Source organism: Ceratotherium simum, chromosome 3 (assembly GCF_057802395.1).
Source record: "Ceratotherium simum simum isolate JZ-2026a chromosome 3, ASM5780239v1, whole genome shotgun sequence".
In the NCBI taxonomy this organism is placed as follows: Eukaryota; Metazoa; Chordata; class Mammalia; order Perissodactyla; family Rhinocerotidae; genus Ceratotherium; species Ceratotherium simum.
In genome coordinates this window covers 77721519-77740244 of record NC_141902.1, presented here as the reverse complement: position 1 = coordinate 77740244, position 18726 = coordinate 77721519, and the positions used below count along the sequence as shown (strand labels likewise).

The 18726-nt window shown below is 56.8% G+C and overlaps 1 protein-coding gene across 1 annotated transcript in view; it reads left to right on the top strand.

Annotated features, from left to right (window-relative positions):
- The first annotated feature begins 427 nt into the window (after positions 1–427).
- KLF13 (KLF transcription factor 13) overlaps positions 428–18726 on the top strand; it is a 51358-nt gene continuing 33059 nt past the window's right edge. Inside the window, exon 1 of the mRNA XM_004431872.3 lies at positions 428–1379. Within this exon, the coding sequence (XP_004431929.1) occupies positions 794–1379 (586 nt within the window). The 5' untranslated portion in view covers positions 428–793. The remainder of the gene's footprint in view (positions 1380–18726) is intronic.

Below are 18726 nucleotides of genomic sequence, written 5' to 3'. Positions count from 1 at the left end.
AAAGGGGAACAGCCCGCGCGGCCACGCCCCGACCCGCCGCCCTCGGACGTCGTGCGTCAGCGTGCCCAGCTCCCTGCTCCCATTCCGCCCCTCCTCCCGCCGGCCAAGGGGGCACGCCCATTGGCGCGCGCAAGCACTGAGGCCGGGCAGGCCCCTCTTGGAGGCCCGGATTGGCCTGGCAGCGTATCCACGGACCAATGGGTCCCACCCCTGTCCTCAGCCACGCCCCCTCCCCAGGCGCGGGCGCGCGACCGCGCTATCCTGTCGGTGCGCGCTCCGGGATCCCCGCCCCCTCAGCGCGCGCAGCTCCCCGCGGTCGTCGCCGCCTGTAACCTGCGCCGCCAGGATGTGGCTGGGGGCTGACGTCGGGTCCAGATGTGGCCCCGGCCCCGCCCACCCCCGGGGCCGGGCCGCCCACACTGAGCCGCCGCGCGCACGGCGGCTGTCTCGCCTGCCACAATGCGCGGCGAGCTTGCGGCCGCGACTTGGGGCGGTTGTCCCTAACGTCGCCGCTCGGCATCCTTAGAATAGGCCGCCCCTGACGCCGCGCGGGGACCCAACTCTCCCGCGCCTCCCATGCACTCACTCATTCGTGCCCGGCTGGGCGGACGCCTCGCGGACGCGGAGCCGCGCTGGTGACGGCAGAGGCGGCTGCGCGCCCAGCCCAGCCCGCGGAGAGGGCGCGCCGCGCCCCCGCCCCCAGCCCGCTCTCCGGAGGCCGTGGGTGCGGATGCGCCGCTGACGACTCGCAGCGACTAGCAGTGCCGCCGGCCCGCCGGCCGGAGCCCGCAGCATGGCAGCCGCCGCCTATGTGGACCACTTCGCCGCCGAGTGCCTCGTTTCCATGTCGAGCCGCGCGGTCGTGCACGGGCCGCGGGAGAGGCCGGAGCCCGGACCCGAGGGCGCGGCCGCCGCTGTCGCCGCCACGCTGCCCCTCGTCGAGGAGCGCCGCGACGGCAAGGACAGTGCCTCGCTCTTTGTGGTGGCACGGATCCTGGCGGACCTCAACCAGCAAGCGCCGGCGCCTGCCCCTGCGGAGCGCAGAGAGGGCGCCGCGGCCCGGAAGGCGAGGACCCCCTGCCGCCTGCCGCCCGCACCGCCACCCGCCCCCGAGCCCGCCTCCCCCGGCGGCGAAGGCGCGGCGGCCGCGCCCCTCAGCCCGGCGTGGAGCGAGCCGGAGCCCGAGGGGGGTTTGGAGCCCGAGAGGGAGCCGGGGCCCGCGGGGAGCAGCGAGCCCGGCCTCAGACAAAGGGGCCGCCGGGGCCGAAGTCGCGCTGACCTCGAGTCCCCGCAGAGAAAGCACAAGTGCCACTACGCGGGCTGCGAGAAAGTTTACGGGAAATCCTCGCACCTTAAGGCGCACCTGAGAACTCACACAGGTCAGTGGGGCGGCCCGGGCGCCCCGAGCGCGCGGACCGGGGCCAACGCGAGCCTGCCTGACACGCTCCCGGAGCCGCTGGCCGGGCTCGGGGGGCGGTCGGGCTGGGAACTGCACGGGTCTCGCCCCTTCCCCCGCGGCTCGGTCTTGCGATCGGCCCCGCGCGCCGCGTGAGGCGGGTCCCGGCGCTTGGAGCCGGCGCCCGCCGGGCGACCGCGCCCCCGCCGGGCACGCCCCCTCTCCCGGCGCGCTCGGGCGGGGCCGCGGGGGCGGATATCGTCATCTGGGCTGGGGGCGGGGACCCCGCCCAGACCGGGGTGGGGTGGCTCGGGCAGGTGCGGGCGAGCTGGGTGGGGGCTGCGGTGCTGCTTGTGGAGATGGGTGGCCGGGGCGCCCGGGAGCAGCGGGGGAGGGGGTGCCCTCGTCCGCCCGTTGCCTGTCAGCCCCTCCCCCGTCTGCTGGGCGCGCCCTCGGGAGGGGAGGGGCCGGTAGGGCTCGGGCGCGCGGCGGGCGAAGTTCACCCGGGGACAGGGTTCCCTCCAGCCGCTCGGCACATTCTTCGCTCTCCTTTTCCTGTAATTTTTCCAGAGCCCTAAGGTTTAATTTGTCGAAACCAGAGCCAGCGGCGGCCGACGCTGGGGGCGGTCCGGCTTCCCTGTCCGCAGCTCTTTGTGGGAGCCCCGCCCATCCGGCCAGCGGGGGCGCGCCCGACCCGAGGGGCTCCTCTGCCCGGCGGCGCCTTCTCCAGAAAGGAGGGCCCTGCCCACTGCGAGTGGGTCTGCGCCGCCCTCTTCCCGGTCCTGCTCTCACCTGCCGGGGACCGGATGCGGGCGGGCGGCACCTGCACGGGGGCGGGCGGCCTGAGCCGGCAGCCTGGGGGCCGGGGACCGCCGCCCCGCCGCCCGCTCTCGATTCCAGGGCAGCACTTTCCATCGCGCAGGCCTGGGATCTTGTAGTTGATTCATTGTGGTTGTTTTTTGTTTTTTAAACACCAAGGTGGAAACGTTTTAACAGATGGCAATCTTTCTTCCCCAGTTTGGTTTAAAGAATTGTATATTTCCTTTGCGTTCATGCGAACTCTTTTGTGACATTTAACTTTTCCACATTTGGGGCAGGTTCAAAACCCGTTTGGGTACTTATAAGCTTGTACTGTTGCCTTGTAACCAAACGTTTAGCCTTCTTATTTGTAAGCTAGTTCACAAGCTGACTTAAAACTGCAGCCTTCACGGCCGAAGATCTGAAGGGCCCCTTTCTCTCGGTAAATTTGGAATTGAGCGGCCCAAGGTTTGCAGGTGTCAAGGACCGCGGATAACAGAGGAACCGTCCCTTCGGAGGCTGCCCCCGCGTTTCTGGTCCCACGCGCTGGCCGCCCCCAACCACCTGCCAGGTGGTGGGGTGGAGGGTGAAGGCGGGGCCATTTTTAGGAATTCTGAGTCAGAATTAAGGGTGTGTGGACCCAGATCGGGTGTGGGGTTAGGGTAGGAGTTTTAGTTCAGCTTGGGAACGTACCTGCAAGGGTGGGTGTGGCTGTGGGGGAGGGGCCAACCTTGGTTCGGAACCAGGTAGATCCTGAGTTCTGGGGCTGGGGCAGCGCTTCGGGCGTGGCTGGGGTTGAGGACCGCGTTGGGGGGCGAGGCCGGTACTGGGTGGGGAACCTAATGATTGGAAAATCTTTTTGTAGCCAGCTTCACTGTGGTCTCCCACCCGGCAGCACCCGCTAGCCGGGTTCGCGAACTGCGCAGGGGCTGGTCGAGGGGCGGGGCTCGCTGTCGTGGGCGGGGCCGGCCTGGGCCGGGGGCATCTGTCGCGGGATGGCTTCCGGATTGGCTCGCCCCCTGGTCCAGGCTCTGTGGGCCCTGAGCGGGCCCCTTGGCTAGCAGATTGAGGCAGGGGCGCTGGGAACCCGCGCCTCCCGTGTTGGGGTGGAAGCCAGTCTCTGTGTGGTGCCTGGAAACTCTAGGCAGGCAGAAGACGATGGAAGCAACACTCTGCTTGCATTGTGTCTATGTCTATTGTTAGAGCAGGGAGCCGGTCGTCCAGGTGTGCAGAAACTGGAGGCCTTACCTCCAAAACAGATGCAGACTTCCAAGTCAGGAGAGCACAGATTTTCTTGGGGCCCTGGGAAATGCAGATTTCCAGGTCCCAGATGCTGACCTTCAGCTGAGCACTGTAGTTTAAGTTGCACCCCAAGTGAACCTGATTATGAACCAAGAATCTGCCTCTGGCGGAGGGCACGTTCAGGAAGCCCATTTCCAACCCAAGCCCAGGTGTGCAGAGCGTAAGTAATGGGTGTTCATAGAGGAGATAGAGGCAGCCCACAGAAGGGAGATGCCAGGCAGGCTGGCTGCAGAGAGTGACAGAGAGGCCAAGCCACCCTGGGAAGACCCGAGCAGCAGACCCTGGCCCTAAGGTGGCTGTGGTTTGGTTTGTGGGCTCCCAGCAGTGTTTTCAGTTTCTCTGCAGGCAGTGGCTCAGGTCATGCCAGGGCTTGTACTCCACTAGGGACCCTTTTTTCTCATAGTGATTTCATGGCAAGGGGTGAATATCAAATCCATGTTAGCCAAGAAGGCAGTTGGCAGCTTGCTCTGTCTAGCTCTGTGGCCAGGGATGGGTCCCCAGACCTCCCTGCAGGTTGGTGGTGTCTCCCCTGACCTGGAAGGCTGTGTTTGTGAAAACCCTTTGGGAAGTGCAAGGGTCAGCTTTGACTCTGGGGCAACCTGGCCTTCCCTGGCTCTGTTCTGATCTCCCACCCCTACCGTGACCAACTGCACGCCAAGAGCTTCCTGTCCTGGTTAGCTGTATGGCAGCGTGGTCCCCCCCTTCCATCCCTCAGTACTAAACCTGGGGACTGATTACTCCCGTCACATTTAGGTAATTGTTGATGTTATAGCAAACACATGATAAAGCAAAACAAAGACACAAATGTCTTTACAAGTCAAGCTGCTTACTATTTGGTCAATGAGAACGTCCCAGCCCACACCTGGGAAGTTTGCTAAGACTCTCTTTGGGGAGTAGCAAGATGAGCAGATTTTCTTGGAGGCTGAAGGGCTTTAATGGGAAAATTGGAGGACTTGCCTAAGGAAAGGCCTGGGGCCCTCTGAGGGGAGGCCCCCCACTCCCCCCAGCCGGCCAGGTCCTGCACTTGGAGATTCCTGCTTGTTGTCCAGAGTTGTGGGGCTTGGCAGGCCCCCGGCAGGATGGCCAATCAGTCTTTCTTGGCTGAGATGCCCCAAATACATTCCTACCTATTTGTTCCCACAGAGAATTGTTTTCAGAATGCCTCTGTGCCCTGTTTTCTCTCCATTGCCGGGAGACAGAACATCTCCTTTACGCTGCTGGGGCTGGGCCCATCTTAGCAGCTCTGGGGGCCTGGCCAGAAAGGTGGGCACTGTGCAGTGCACAGCCTCTCCCTCCTGCAGAGCCTGAGAGATGTTCCTGGTCACCTGGCCCTGTTTGGGGTTGGGGGTGGGAAGTAGAGTAAGATTGCATTCTCTCAACCATTTCCTGTGATAACTTGGGCAGGGTTAGTCTGAAATTTATCTTTACTCATTGCACAAGGGATTCGATCATGAGTGAGATTATTGGGGCAGGGTTTTTAGGCCCCCTCTCCCGACACAAACTCTGGATTGTTTCCGAGCACGCTGCTTGCTGGGACCCCTGGCAGGTGCCCCCTGGTGCAGCTGCCCTGGGAAGGCAGCCTGTCAGAGTGATGGGTGAGTGGCCAGGAACTCTTTCACCCAGGGCAAAGCCAGGCTGGCAGAGGACCAGCCCTTTGTCTGCTCCCGCCTCTGCTCCCCCTCAGTTCCAGGCTGCAAGTGGGCCAGGTTATGAAACTGTTCAAACAACGCAGAAGTGTGTAGACAGAATGTGCGAGCCTTCCCCTCCCCTGGTTAACCGCTGTTGCCCTGTGTGGGTGTGTCTCTTTCCAGACCTTTTTAATGATTTGTGTGTATGCATGTGCACATGCCTCCATGTAGACATTTACAAAATGCAAATTAAGATCCTACCAAACACATTCTACCTCAGGCTTTTGCTCTGTGTTTGCTTAACAAGGCATCTTCGTTCTTTTTCCTGGCTGCATGGTACTCCAAGGTGTGGCTATCCCATAACTTATTTAGCTTTTCAGCTGCTGAAAGGCCAGCTACGGTGCCTTTCTCTTATCAGTCGTGCAGCAGTGGACTCAGGTGTATGTCTTGATGCAGAGGAGCTGGCATTTCTGTGGGATTGAGACCTGGTGGTGTTATCCACAGTAGTGTAGGCAGTATTTAAATCTGTTGTGGAGTTACTATGTTGACTTAAAAGACACATTATGTTTTTAAAGGAAATAGATGGATGTTCATTCTTGGTCTCCCCAGTGCTGAGGTTCCTGCTGTGTTGCTGTCCTGCCTTTTTTTTACTTCTCCCAGTTCTCCTTTTGCAAGTGTGAGAGCTTCATTTTGAGAACATTTAAAACACTGACAGAACCACTGTTGCTCTCTCAGGCCTCATGACTGCTCTCTTGCCGTCTTCACTTGCTTACCCCGTGGCCCAGCCTGGGTGAGTGCTCAGCCCCTGCAGCAGTTAGGTGCGGCCCCCCACCCCCGCCCCGGTGCCTCCTGGCACCCCAGCACTGGGTGGAGGGCCTGGTGTGAGGCCGTTTGCACCCCTCGCTCCCTCCCTAGCTGAGAAAGGGCTGGAGGCCCTCCTGTGTGAGCCAGCTGATAGGACCACACTTCACTAACCAGAGGCCCTGTGTGTGGGGCTCAGCTCTCTGAAGCCTTCAGAGGCAGGGGCCCTGCCCCTTAAGAGCAGGTGCCATGCGGTCCACTCACACCCTTAGGGCCTGCTTGCTCTGATTTTACTCTGAATCCAGGTGGTTGTCTAATTCCCAGACATAGCAAATCTAAAGCGGAAGGGCGAGGTACCTTGGTAGCCGCTAAAAGCAGGGAGGAAACAAAGCAACAAGTTACTGATCTAGACGCAGTGCTTGTGCACGTGTGTTTAGATATATGACTCAAGAAACTCCGCAAAGCCAACAGCGCGAAGACAGACGTGGGGCCATTTGTGGAGGGGCACGTGGTCCTCCCAGTGGTCTCTAAGGCCTGCTCTGTAACAACTGACATTGGTAACAGTGGTCTTGAGGAATCAGGGCACTGTCAAAGGGTGTCCACTTGGTGTTTTCAGAAGGCAGTTAAAGTAGTTTTTAAAATAAAGACTTCTAGAATGATGCACTCAGCTCTCACAGTTGTATCTAATCTGTCCACACTGCTGCTAGGGGCCAGGCATTGTTGTGTTTGCGTTAGTTTATAGTAAGCTATTCAGTCTTCACAAGGGCCCTGTGAAATAGGCACTATTATTATTATTACTGGTTTTCAAATAAGGGCACTAAGGCTCAGAGAGGTTAAGAAATATGCCCAAGGCCACACGGCAGATGAGGGGGAGCTGGGTGTGTGCCTGGGCAACCATGCTTCTGAGTTTGGGTACACTCCTGTGTGGACCTGCATTCTAGGTGGTGACAGGAGCAAGGCCTCATGGTATTCGAAGCCTGCGTGTCCCCAGCACACTGCTTCCCCCATAAATCTTTATTATGTCTGAAATGCTAAGGGAATAGCACAGTGAACACTCATATGCTCGTCTCCTAGACTTGTCCGTTAATATTTTGTCACTTTTTTATCCTTTCCTCCCTCCTTCCTTCTCTCTCTCTACTATATTTGCTCCCTTCCCTGCCTCTCTTCTCCATTTAAATATTACGTATTATCTAATACACAGTCCATATTTAGTTTCCCTAATGATCCCTAAAATGTCCCATATAGGATCCAGGATCCAGCTGATCACACACTGCATTCGATTGTCCTGTCTCTTTTGTTTCCTTTAATCTGAAAGAGCCCCCCACGTTTTGGCCTTTTGTTGCTTGGGCATTTTAGGGGTCCAGGCCGGTTGTCTTGTAGAACATCCCAGTCTGGATTATTTCCTCATGATTAAATCCAACTTAAACAGTTTCTGGTCAGAAATATGACAGAGGTGATGTTGGGCACTTCCGTGCACCACTGCGGGGACATGTTGTGTCAGGTTGTCCTGTTGCTGGATCACGTGGTTAGGGTGGTATCTGCCAGATTTCTCCACTATAGAGGGATGTTCTCCTCTTGATAATTAAGAAGTAACCTGTGAGGTGACCCTGTGAGACTGTGGCTTTTTGGAGGGCCAGGGTGCTCCTGGTCCTGCGCGTGGCCAGGTGCTGTGCTCGCATGGGGGCGGCATCTGTTCTCCTTTAGATATTCGACCCCCTTCCGTCCAGTCCACCTGGTAATTTCTCCTTCATCTTCCAACTACGTTGACTGGACAGTGCCGGGTTTTCTGGGTTCTGCTGTTGGAAGTCTTTTTAAAGTCAAAGGACAACTCGGCTGAGTTTTAGGTGTTCCCTTCCCCAAACAAACAAGACTCCTAATTTTACTTAGAATGAAAATGTTTCTGGGTGGTTTTTATAGCCAGCTCAGAAGGTGGTTATGGGCGTGACCTTGGTCAACCCACCCGCACCCTGGCCCGGTGGCCACAGGTGACCTGTCTCCCAGGCCTGGGTGGGGCCTGCAGCTGGTGACACCCTTAAGTCCTGGTGGGTCTCTACATGCTTTCCAGACAAAAAAAAAATATTGATGTAAGTCCACACACCTGAGCCCGTTTTTCTTCCCTTTCACAGTTTCAAGTGGGATAATTTTCTTGAGAAGTCAGTTTCCTGTCAAGGTAGGACTGACATTCAGAGTGTCCTCTCCAGCTTGGTGCTTCAGAAGCAGCTGCTGGGATGGGACTGGGATGGGGCGGTGGGGATGGCTGCCGAGCCCAGGGTGGGAGCACTGAGCTTGGAAGGCCTCAGCCCCTGCTCTGGGTCAATATAATGGAGACTCAAACGCTAACTTTTTACTCTGTTGGCAGTAATTGGACACTAGGCACTTCATGTAAGACAGAGAAATTCTCACCTGACCAAAAGCTCTGCCATTTGGCTGCACACACACACACATGCACACACTTGCATGCGCACACACATAAATGTGATATCCTGTTGGTTGTTGTGGCTGAACTCAGCATCCAAGCCTGAAACATGTTCATGTGGAACCTGTGATTTCTGGTTCATTTTTTCAGTTTTAGGTCTTAGGGTCCATCCTTGCACCCCCGCCCACCAGCAGCTATAGATCAGCTGTGTGCAAGTCTGGCTTCTTAGGGGAGGCATGGGGTTCCCTCAGCTGAAACTAGGCCACGGTAAAGAGCTGGTCATGTGCCCCACCATCCCCCCCACCAGCCCCTTTCAGTGCCCTGGTCTGGTGTGCCTTCCACCCTGCTCCCGTCCTCTCCTGACCCAGGGCTGGGCTGTATCACCATTTGCTGTTGGGCACTGTGTGCCTGGTGGGGGCAGCCTTGACTGGTGTGTCGTTTTAACTAACATCATTCTGAACAAACAGAACAGAGGGCATACTTCCACAGGTTTTTGTTTGGGGTTGTGTGTGGAGGGGGGATCTGTTTATTGTTCTCTTTTTTTGAAGTTCATCACACAAAAACACATGCTGACCAGGAACTTGGCTGTGCTCCGTGGCCATTGGCCAGTCTGTCCCAAGGTGACCTGTTTGGAAAAGCGCTGAGGCTTGATGCCTCAGATCAAATGTCCCTGTGCTGCTGCCACGGGGGCGTGACCTGCCTTGCATGGCTCGGTGACTCGTGGTCCCTGGGCACAGGGCACGGGCTTGTCTCCTTGGAGCCAGAGCCCAGAGTATATCATGGAAGAGTTTTGCAAGAAATCGGGGCCCAAATTAAAAGTCACTCCCCAGAGAGCACATGGCTGAGTGCCTGCACTGGGCTCCATCTCAGAAGGAGTGGAGTTCTGCTGTGTGCCTGTCTCCTGCAAACATGGGCCAGTTGGAAGGAAGCTTGGCATGGGAGAGGGCCAGGGGAGCTCAGGGGGTTTCCTGCCCCCAACCCAGGGCCACCGCACAGACATGGCGGGGGTCAGCAAGGTGATGGCTGGGCAGCCTGGCAGGTGGTCTAGGGCCCAGGATGGGGCCTTCTCATGCCCTGTGGTTAGGTAGACCTGAGGTCATTCTCGAATATGTGCAGGACCTATGAGACAGTCAGGAATTCCACCTCTTGTAAATTCCTTCTCTGAGCCTTTTTACTTATCTTTAACTCTCTTTTATTGTATAAATGCTTACTAAAAAAGGGATAAAGAATTTGGTTTCAAGCTAGAGGTAGAAGCTAAAGTTAATGGCAGATCAAGAATAGAGGTTTTTGCCAGGAAGTGTTGGGAAAGAGAGGAAACAGAAAAGGCGTGTGTGTGCCTGAGAACTCAGCGCTTTCGGAGGGAGAGCAGAGGCCCAGGGGCCCAGGCACGTCCTTGGCACTGAGGGATGTTTTGCTTGGGCCGTTGGCTGGACGAGTTGCTCAAAACCAGGTCTGGGATCAGGGAGAGGGTCTGGGAGCTAGGGGTTGGCACCACCGGTGCACCCCAGGCATCTTACCAGTAACAAACCTCAACACATTTTCGCTAAAGGAGGGATGATAAATGTGAATTAATTACATAGTTGCCACTGATACTGATCTAAGCTGTGTAACGAGTGACGGACAGTCTGGTTACTTAGCAGGCTCTCCATTGTCTGAGTTGACACTCCGGCCCATCTGCTTCCCTGTCTTACTGCCTGTTGTCTTCATTCCCCCGACCAGCCACATCTGGTTTGCCCACTAGTCATTGGTGGCTTCCCTGTCTCCACCCAGTCCTCTCCCACCCGGTGTGCTAAGTGACCAGTGGCGGGGTGGGCAGGGACCCAGGCCATGTAGATGCCATCCACAGGTCCCTTCCATCCATCACTGAGGTCTTGCCCGCTTTCTCAGCGGCCTCACACTCTGGATTGGCCTGCGCTTGTTCATTAGTTGCCATTTTTGTCTCCAGCACGGGTGGCGTGGTGGGAGGAGGAGGCCCCTCACAGCAGTGTGTGAGGATCCACAGGGACCCTGGCTCCCTGCAGCCCTGCATGCTACAGCTTCCTTGTCTTTTCCGGAGTGCTCCTTTATGTCTGCTTGCATGGCAAATCCTGTTTTCTAAAATTATTTTGTTGCTTGGCGGTGAGCACCAGGGGATTCTCTGGGAGGGTCTGAGGGGCTTTGCAGAATGCTATCTTTTATGATGATGAAATGTAGTTTTAGCATTTTACACCATGCCCTCTTTGTGGCAGGGTTCGACTGATGAGACAAGTCGTCATAGGCATCACGCTGCTGTGTTGGTGAGCACATATGTGGTTGTCGTGAGTTAGTGTCAGGCCTTAGAGTCTTGCAGGAAATTCAGCCTTGGCTTCTTATAGGTTCTGATTTGAAGCTACTCTTCCCTAATGATGGGCTGGGTATTACGTGTTAGCATTTTGCTTTGGACAAGTCGCATCATTCTTAAGTTCACTCACTTTGGCCTTTGAAAGACTTCTGTCTTTCCCTGTTCTTCCTCATCTCCCTGAATTATGAGCGGAGTGTTTAAACTCCTTCCCATATTTGGCCTATCCTGTCTCACATTCAGTACTGCACATGGCCTCGGAAGGCAGATATTGATGTGCGTGCGTGTGTGTGCCTATGTGCCTGTGCTGTATACGTGTGTATGCGTGTGCACGTGGTCAGCTGCCTGCCAAAGCTCAGGATGATTGTTCCTTTGGAAGCAAGCCAGTCACGAGGCATCTGGCCAGGTGTCACAGGCTGCGGCAGGGATGTTTGTTTCTGTACGACCCCTGGTGGGGGGTATCACATTGAGGCTGATGAAGGACCTAGCAGTGTGTGCCCAGCTGTGGCTGCTCAGGCAGCACTGGCCTTCAGGATGGAGCGGGGACCCTGGAGCTGAGCTGGAGAGTGCAAGTTCCTGGTCCCGGTGGGGGCACTCCTCAGGCCATTCTGCCCCGACAGGGGCCAGCAGCCTGGGGTGGGAGTCTGGCCATGGCTGAGTGAACTGACTGGAGCTGAGCTCCTTGGCTGCCCCGCTGAGGCTCAGCCTGTTGCACCCTCACTTCTCCTCCTCCCCCTTCTCCTCCTCCTCTTCTTCCTCTCTGTCCTAGCCTCCTCTACCTTCTCTCTCTCTTCCTCCTTCTTTTCCCGCTCCCCCTCCTCCCCCTCCTCCTCCTTTCACTCCTCCCCTCTTCTTCCTCCCAGTCCCCTCCTCCTCTCCCCTCTTCATCTCTCCTCCTCCTCCCTTTCTTCCACTTCGGAATGTAACCCTGGGATCCAAGCATGTTTCTTAACCTGCCTTCAGGAGTTTCCAGCCCTCAGGACTGGCAGAGGGTGGGTGTGCTGGGGAGCAGGGCCCCGGGGGCTTGAGGAGGGCAGGAGAAGACAACCCTCCTTTGTGCTGTAGCCCTGGCTCAGACTGGGAGATCCCGTGGGGAGGCTGCGGCTTCCTCCTCCCACCCTCTGGGGATGCCCTGGCAGCCCTTCCCCTGGGGTGTTGGAGGAGGCGGCCTGGTGGCTGTTCCTGGTCAGTCAGCATCCTCCTACAGAGCAGAAGGAGAGATAAACACTGGGTTGCCTTGGCAACTGGGTGAGCTGGGGCTCAAAGTGCTTGTGGCAAGAGAAGTTCTCATTGTCTCAAGTTTCGAGCATGGGCTTCTATTTTGATTTTTTTCCTTTAATTAGCCAGAGTGACTAAGATACCAAAATGCCTGACCTGGTTCCTATAATTTCTTAATAAACATTTATATTCTCTTTATAGGAGGAACATTTCTTCTGATGATTCATTGACTTTTTCTTTTAAACTGTGTGAGGCAGGGTGGGGGCAGGCTGGCCGCAGGTGGGTGCACTGCAAGGATCCAGGCACTGGGAGCTCTTACATAAATGCCACGCCAGGACTGCAGTGGCTTTGAGGTTGATAAGTTCCATGGGAAATTTGGGGGAGATGCCTCTCAAATCTCAGGGTGTTCAGATCCCCATGACTTGAGCTTCCAGAAGTCGTCCTACAGACCAGTAAGTCTTTCTGAGCCCAGGCAGCACTCTCCCCACCCTTGAGGTCAGATTCTCTGGGGAGGCCAAGGTGTGAACTAGTTTTACACCTTGGTACAAGGTGACACTGTGGGGTTAAACCGTAACTGCTCGTGTAGGTAGCTTGGGCTGCATATGCCCATCGGGTGCCCTCCTATCTGCCCTGCTAGCCATCTCAGAGGGAGCACTGTGAGAGGGTCCGGGCCAGGCGGAGACCCAGGGTGCCTTGCCCTTCACCTGCACATCCCTAGGCTTCCCTGCTCCATCCCTCTGTAAATTACCTTGAACAGAGTCACCTGCCCCTAGCTGGGAGGAACTAGGTGAGTATACAGGAAAGCTGACTTCATTCATGTTATCGTCAGTAGGGCTGACCCAGGTCTCCGGGCGAGTGGTGTGTCTGAGCCTCTGCAGAGTTATAGCTAGGCCTGTAGCCAGGGTCCCAGCTTCATCATGGGTGTGCAGGGCCACCTGGGTCCCTTCCTTCAACACAGGCTGAAGGTGTACAGGTTGGGCAGGGCTGCCTCAGGGTCCCCCCTCCTCTGGCCACACTGCCAACCCCACAGGTGTACCTGCGTGGAAGGCATCCCCCTGCAGCAGGGGCTGTTGTGATCGCCACGGGGGCAGGGCCCACCAGCCCAGCACTGAAGGAAATGCCCGGATGTGCTCCATTTATTTTGGAGTGCGTCCCTGGTGTTACTTGTTCACATGCTGCGCCTCCCAGCTTTTCCAGGTTTTCCCATCAAGCACTGGGCAGCCTTCTTACCCGGGCACCGAGCAGCCTTCTTGTCATCCTTTCTCCTTCGTAAGGAGCCCCTTTCAAGGATGGATGCAGAATTTGATTTTTTTGTGAAGAATTTACATTTTATGGTGTTCGAGAAAAAAACCTCTAATGAAAGGTATTGAAAACTATTGAAGTCCAAAGCACTAACACATTTGAGGGTTTTGTCAAATAGCCAGCACCTCTGGGCCCTTCATGAGTCCTAACAATTTGGACTTGGAGCCCCCCATCATTGCTGCGTCTCTCGTCCTGGCTACATGCAAGTTTGACTCTGTCTGTGTTGTTTTAGTAACCTCCTTAAGGAGCCTCTCAATGTTTCGTTTTTATCAGAGAAAGTCCTTTTTGTCTGATTATGCATTGTCATTTAAACAGAGAGACAAAATGGAATGTTGATGAGATGCTGGCTTTGGAGTGAGAACAGATTGAGCTGGGCTCTGAGTTCTCATCTATAAAGCAGGTCAGGGTGTGCTGACCTGAGAGGAGAGTGTGTGTGTAGTGTGTGTTGTGTGTGTGTATGACACATGAGTATGTGTGTCTGTGTATGTGTATGTGCGCATGTGGTGTGTGTTTGTTGTTTGCATGGTGTGTGTCTGTGTGTTTAACCTGCAGGAGCAGACTTATACCCACTGTGGTGTTGCTCAGGGGCACTTGAATGAACAGACATTTTTGCTGCCTTCTCTTTTGAGAAGAAACAGACCATTTAGAACTACTTTTATGAAGCAAGTGCCATCTTATGTCCCAGGGCACCCCCAGAGCTGCCCTGTGGCACTGTGTGTAGGGTGAACTTCACAGGCACTGTGGCACCAGCTGTGTCCAAGCCTCGGCTCCCAAGTCTGTAAAATGCTCCTCTTGGGTTGTGGGAGGATGAACCAGGAGCTGCCTGCAGAAAGGCAGTGCAGATGGTGAGGTTCCATGAGCATCTTGTTGCTATGGAGACTACTGCCTGGGCGGCTGTGCTCAGATTAGGGCGTGGCAGCCCCATCTCAGGTGAGCCTCATTTTATTACCAGGTAACTAAGCCCTCCCAGGTACCAGCTGGTTGTACCTGGCCAGACTCTAAAGAGCAGAAGCAGCTGAACTGAAACCTTGCAGTGAAAGATACGGTCGCTGGTCACCATAGTGGTTCTGGAGGTGCCTCCCTGCCTGCGATGGGCAGGGGGTGGGCCTTCTCCCCCTCTCCTCTGGATGTCAGTAGCCTTGGACAATCTTATGGTGACAAGTGGCTGTGCCAGTCCTGCCAGGTGGAAGGACTTTCTGAGTCCACATGTGCTCTGGGTGAGACTTCCGGAAGCAGGCAGTCTTTGGGGGAGGGTGCCCACCCCTCAGGGAGGCCCAGACTCCATGACAGCTGTCATAACTGGCAGCCTCTTCAGTCGGAGAACAACAGAATCCTGTTTGCAGTGAAACTTGCGTCCCCAGACCACTTGTAGCAGCTCCTTCAAGTGGGGAGTGCTTGTCTTTGCTGTCAGAGCATCTTGGACAGACGCAGCCGGGGAATCCCACTCAGGACCTACATTTGCTATTTTTATAACTTTCCTGGGCTTCTCTGGTTTCAGCACACATTCTACTTCTTGTTTACAGAAGTAATTGCTTTCCTGAGCTTCGGGCCATCTGTGGATATGTTTTTTTCCTTTCTTCTCTCTTTTTTGGGGGACAGCAATTCTATGTTTGCAGATATGAGAATTGTTTCCCAAAGGGAAGTATGAAAGCATTCTTGAGGCTGGCTTTTCAGCCATCCAGCCACGATTTTGTCCCCTTTCCTGCCTGTTTTTCATCTTCCTATACGTGTGTTTGGCATTAGGATGCTTTCTGTGTGGTCTGAGGTGACTATTTTGAATGAATATACGAGCTGAGGGCATCTATTCTGAGAGAACACCTGGGCATGGGCATAGCCTTCCTTTCTCTCTCCTGTCGTCTAATTGTTCCAGAGGATGTTTGTGAATGTCTGGTTGGGGGCAGGGACTGTTCCAGGGTGGGGAGGACCCTCAGGGCCTGTGCTGTTTCCGTGCCCTACTCGTGTGGTCTTGAGCGGGTCTCCTCCCTTTTCTGCTTTGAGTGACTCGAGTGTGGAGAGACCTCTGAGCTGGGTGCACCCTGTAGGCTTGCACAGGGCCTGCTGGCTCACGTGCGGCTGCTATAGCTGCCCTCCCAACACCACCCTGGGAGAAACAGCGGCCAGGCCCATGGTGGCCACGTTTGGATGTCCTTCATAGCATAGAGGCTGGGGAAGCAAAGGCCGGAGTTGTCCCATGCAGACAGGTTGGACAAGCATAGCCTCCAGAAGAGCCTCCTGCAAACCGGCCTCAGCACTTGCACTGTCCCAGGCGTTGCCCTGAGCAATGTGGGAGAGCTCCTTCAGGATGCTCACCTACGTGGAGAAGGCGGGGAGGCCCGAGGGGTGTCCAGCCTTCTTTGGGAACCAGAGTGGGAAGGTGCTTCAGCCAGTGGGTGGCCTGGGTGCTCATGGGCCTTGGCAGGGCCGTGTGCCCACCTGTGCTGGCAGCACCCCTGGCCACAGTAGTTGGCAGGCCTAGGTCATGGGTGTGCTCTGTGGGTTTTAGATGTTCTGACTGTGGGCCACCGTGACTCCGTGGAAGGTGGAGTCTTGCAAAGGCCTGAGGTGGACAGCCTAAGGGTGCCTTGGGCTCCTGGGCACAGAATTGGCATCTCTTGGTCCAGGTTCCTGAATTGGCTTGGGAAGGTGTGAGGCATCTGCCTTCTCAGTCTTCCTGGAGGGCTGCGGGTTACCTCTCTGGGGCACCTGCCCTGCTCTGGGGTCCCCCACCTGGTCATCCTGCTTTTTGTCTCTTCCGGGGGCGGGGTGGGTGGGTGGGAATGTCTTGCCCCCCGCCCCCACTCCACCCTCACTTTTCCTCTGGGTGTGTTTTTGTGTGATGATGTGTTTGGTGTCTCTCCTCCCAATGAGATGGGCACGCTGAGCAGAGCATGAGGCTCACGCCTGCTCCATGAATACTTGTGGCACAAATGGCCCTGGGGGATGCTTCCTGCTGTGATCTGAATGTTAGTGTCCCCCAAATTTCATACGTTGAAATCCTAATGCCCCATGTGATGGTATTTGTAGATGGGGCCTTTGGCAGGTGATTAGGTCATGAGCCCTGGGGAATGGGATTAGTGCCCTTATAAAAGAGACCCCAGAGAGTTCCCTCACCCCTTCCACCACATAAGGACACGGGGAGAAGGTGCCAGCTGTGAACCAGGAAGAGGGCCCTCACCAGAGCTCGACCATTCTGGTTCCTTCCCATCCTCCAGAACTGTTGGACATCAGTTTTTGCTATTTGTAAGCCACCCAGTTAGTGGTGTTTTGTTATAGCCCAAACAGACTGAGACACTCCCAGCCCCTTGGGCAAACTTCCCCGGCTACTTGGGGTTAGCGCCTGGTGCCTATGCAGTCCGGAGCCTGTCACTCCAGCTCCAGAGGCAGGACTCGCTCCCCACACCCCACCTGTGCTGACAAGGGCACCCCCAGGTCTGTCCTGACAGCAGCCTGCACCTGGAGGGCGGCCAGCACCTGGCCTCATCGCCCTCACTCCCAGCAGGGCTGGGGGTGTCGGCAGAGTGGTCTCCTGAGTGTCTTCCTCATGGCCTTCACCTGCATTTTCAGGCCAGGGCCCACTGACAGTGGGGCTGTGGCTCAGACCTCTCCATGCATCCAGTTGGCAGGGGTTCTGGGGGCAGGGGCTGGGGGTGGTGGGACCAAGGCCGGGAACTGGCCGCAGGCTGGGCACTCGCCAAACTTGTCTCCTTGGTGCCCTGGCTAGTGGCCTTTGCCTTTTGGGGTGGCCTGCTCTTGCCCCACTGTCATGGGCCTGGCCCATGGTGGGGTGGGGGCGCCCTCTTCTTAGGAGCCCAAACTGAGGGGCCTGTTCCCACTGGTGCAAAGGGAGAGCCCTGGGAAGACTGGGCCGTCATTCCACACCCCTCCCCAGGGATGAAATGGTCATCCCAGGATTTATCCTAAGAATGTGGAGAATGAGTCCTGGTCCTGGATTTGCAGATTTGTTTCCTAAAAGCAGTAGAACCTTTCTTTGAACAAAAGCTCATGGATTCCAGTGCAGGAAAGAGCTGGGGAGAATTACCGGCAGGGGCAGGAGTGAGCCTGGGCAGGGTTTGGGCCATGGCCCCTTTCATCACTCCGCAGTCCTGGGCACTTTCCACATTCCCGGAGGACAGCCCCCCATGAGGTTGGCTGTGTTGTCTGGAGGCTAGCACAGGCTCCTGCCTCTGCACCTTGGCAACATGGAGGGAAAGGAAGCCAGGTGAGTGGGGTTCAGCCCCCAAGGCTGCAGGCTAGGTGCAGGCTGACCCCTGGGGCCGGCCCGGGGAGTGTGGGCCCTCGAGGTCTGGGGCAAGTGGTTCTGGGGCTGTGGGTTGGTGTCCTCTCTGGCCTTTCAGAGGGGTGCCACCCTGGCGGCCCAGGGTCTGAGAAAGATGATGGGGTCGGGGCTCTGTAGGGTCCAGCAGGAGGAGGCAGTGATGAGACCTTGACCAGAGCAAGGGGCAGAGTGGGGCGGACAAGAGGCATGTAAGGTCACCAGCCGGCAGGCGGTGGGTTCCTGAACCACCCTGCAGGCTGGCTAGGAAGCACTGGGCTCTCCAGAGAGGAGAGAGCAGGTGGCCAGGGGTCAAGGCAACAGGGCTGGGTATGGAGGCTGAGGCCCGGCCCAGGGGTGCGGTGGGGCTGGCTCAACCAGTGGCACACACTGGATCGGCGATGTAAAGCTGCGTTTGTGGAGTGTCAGCGGATGGTGCCAGGGGCAGGGGGACATGGGGCTTCTTCACTCATTCCCTGAGTGCCATGAGGGCCCTGGCTCTGGCTGGTGCTTCTGTCCCTTGAGGATGTGATGTCTGTGAGGCCAGTGCCATGTGGCTCTGTCTCCATATGCTGCTCTGGGCCTGGGGGCCTCTGGCCCTCACCCCAACCCCCTGGGCTTCACCCTGCTCCAGGCAGGGCAGGCGCTCCCACCCCACCCCACTGGCCAGACCAGGTCCCATGGGGCTCTCTCTCCTTCTTCAAGGGCCTTCTCAGAAAGCACTGGGGGCAGGGCCAAGTGACCTGACCACCACAGGGCGGAGACACTTGGAGAGTGAAAAGAAAGGAAGCGCTTCAGGGAGTGTGAGGAGTGGGTGGAGTCCTGAAAGCCAGAGGTGAGCTGCCACTGTGGCAGCCCTGGCCCCATGCTGGGGGGCGGGACCTCCCTGTCACAGGACTGACCACACCAGTGCCAGGCCTGTGTTCAGTTCTGACCTGGGGGCATCTGCTCAGCCAACATGGTGGAAGGTCTTCAGATGTTTTTAGCCACGTGAAATCATGTTCACACCACCCATTTATGATGGACAGACCTCCTGGGGGGGCTCCAGCTGCCCCCCAGCTCCCACCAGCTAGTTGCGTCTGCTGTCCCATGGGTAAAGTTTGCAGCCACTGACATTTGTGCTCTGACCCCAGATCTAGAGGAAGAATATCACAGGGCAGACTTTTCTTGTGACGTCCTCAGAGCTCAGAAGGGGTTTGTGTGCAGAGGGAACATGACACCCGAGCGCCTGTGTGTGTGCAGCACGAGCCCCAGTCCGGGCAGTTGCCCCCACTT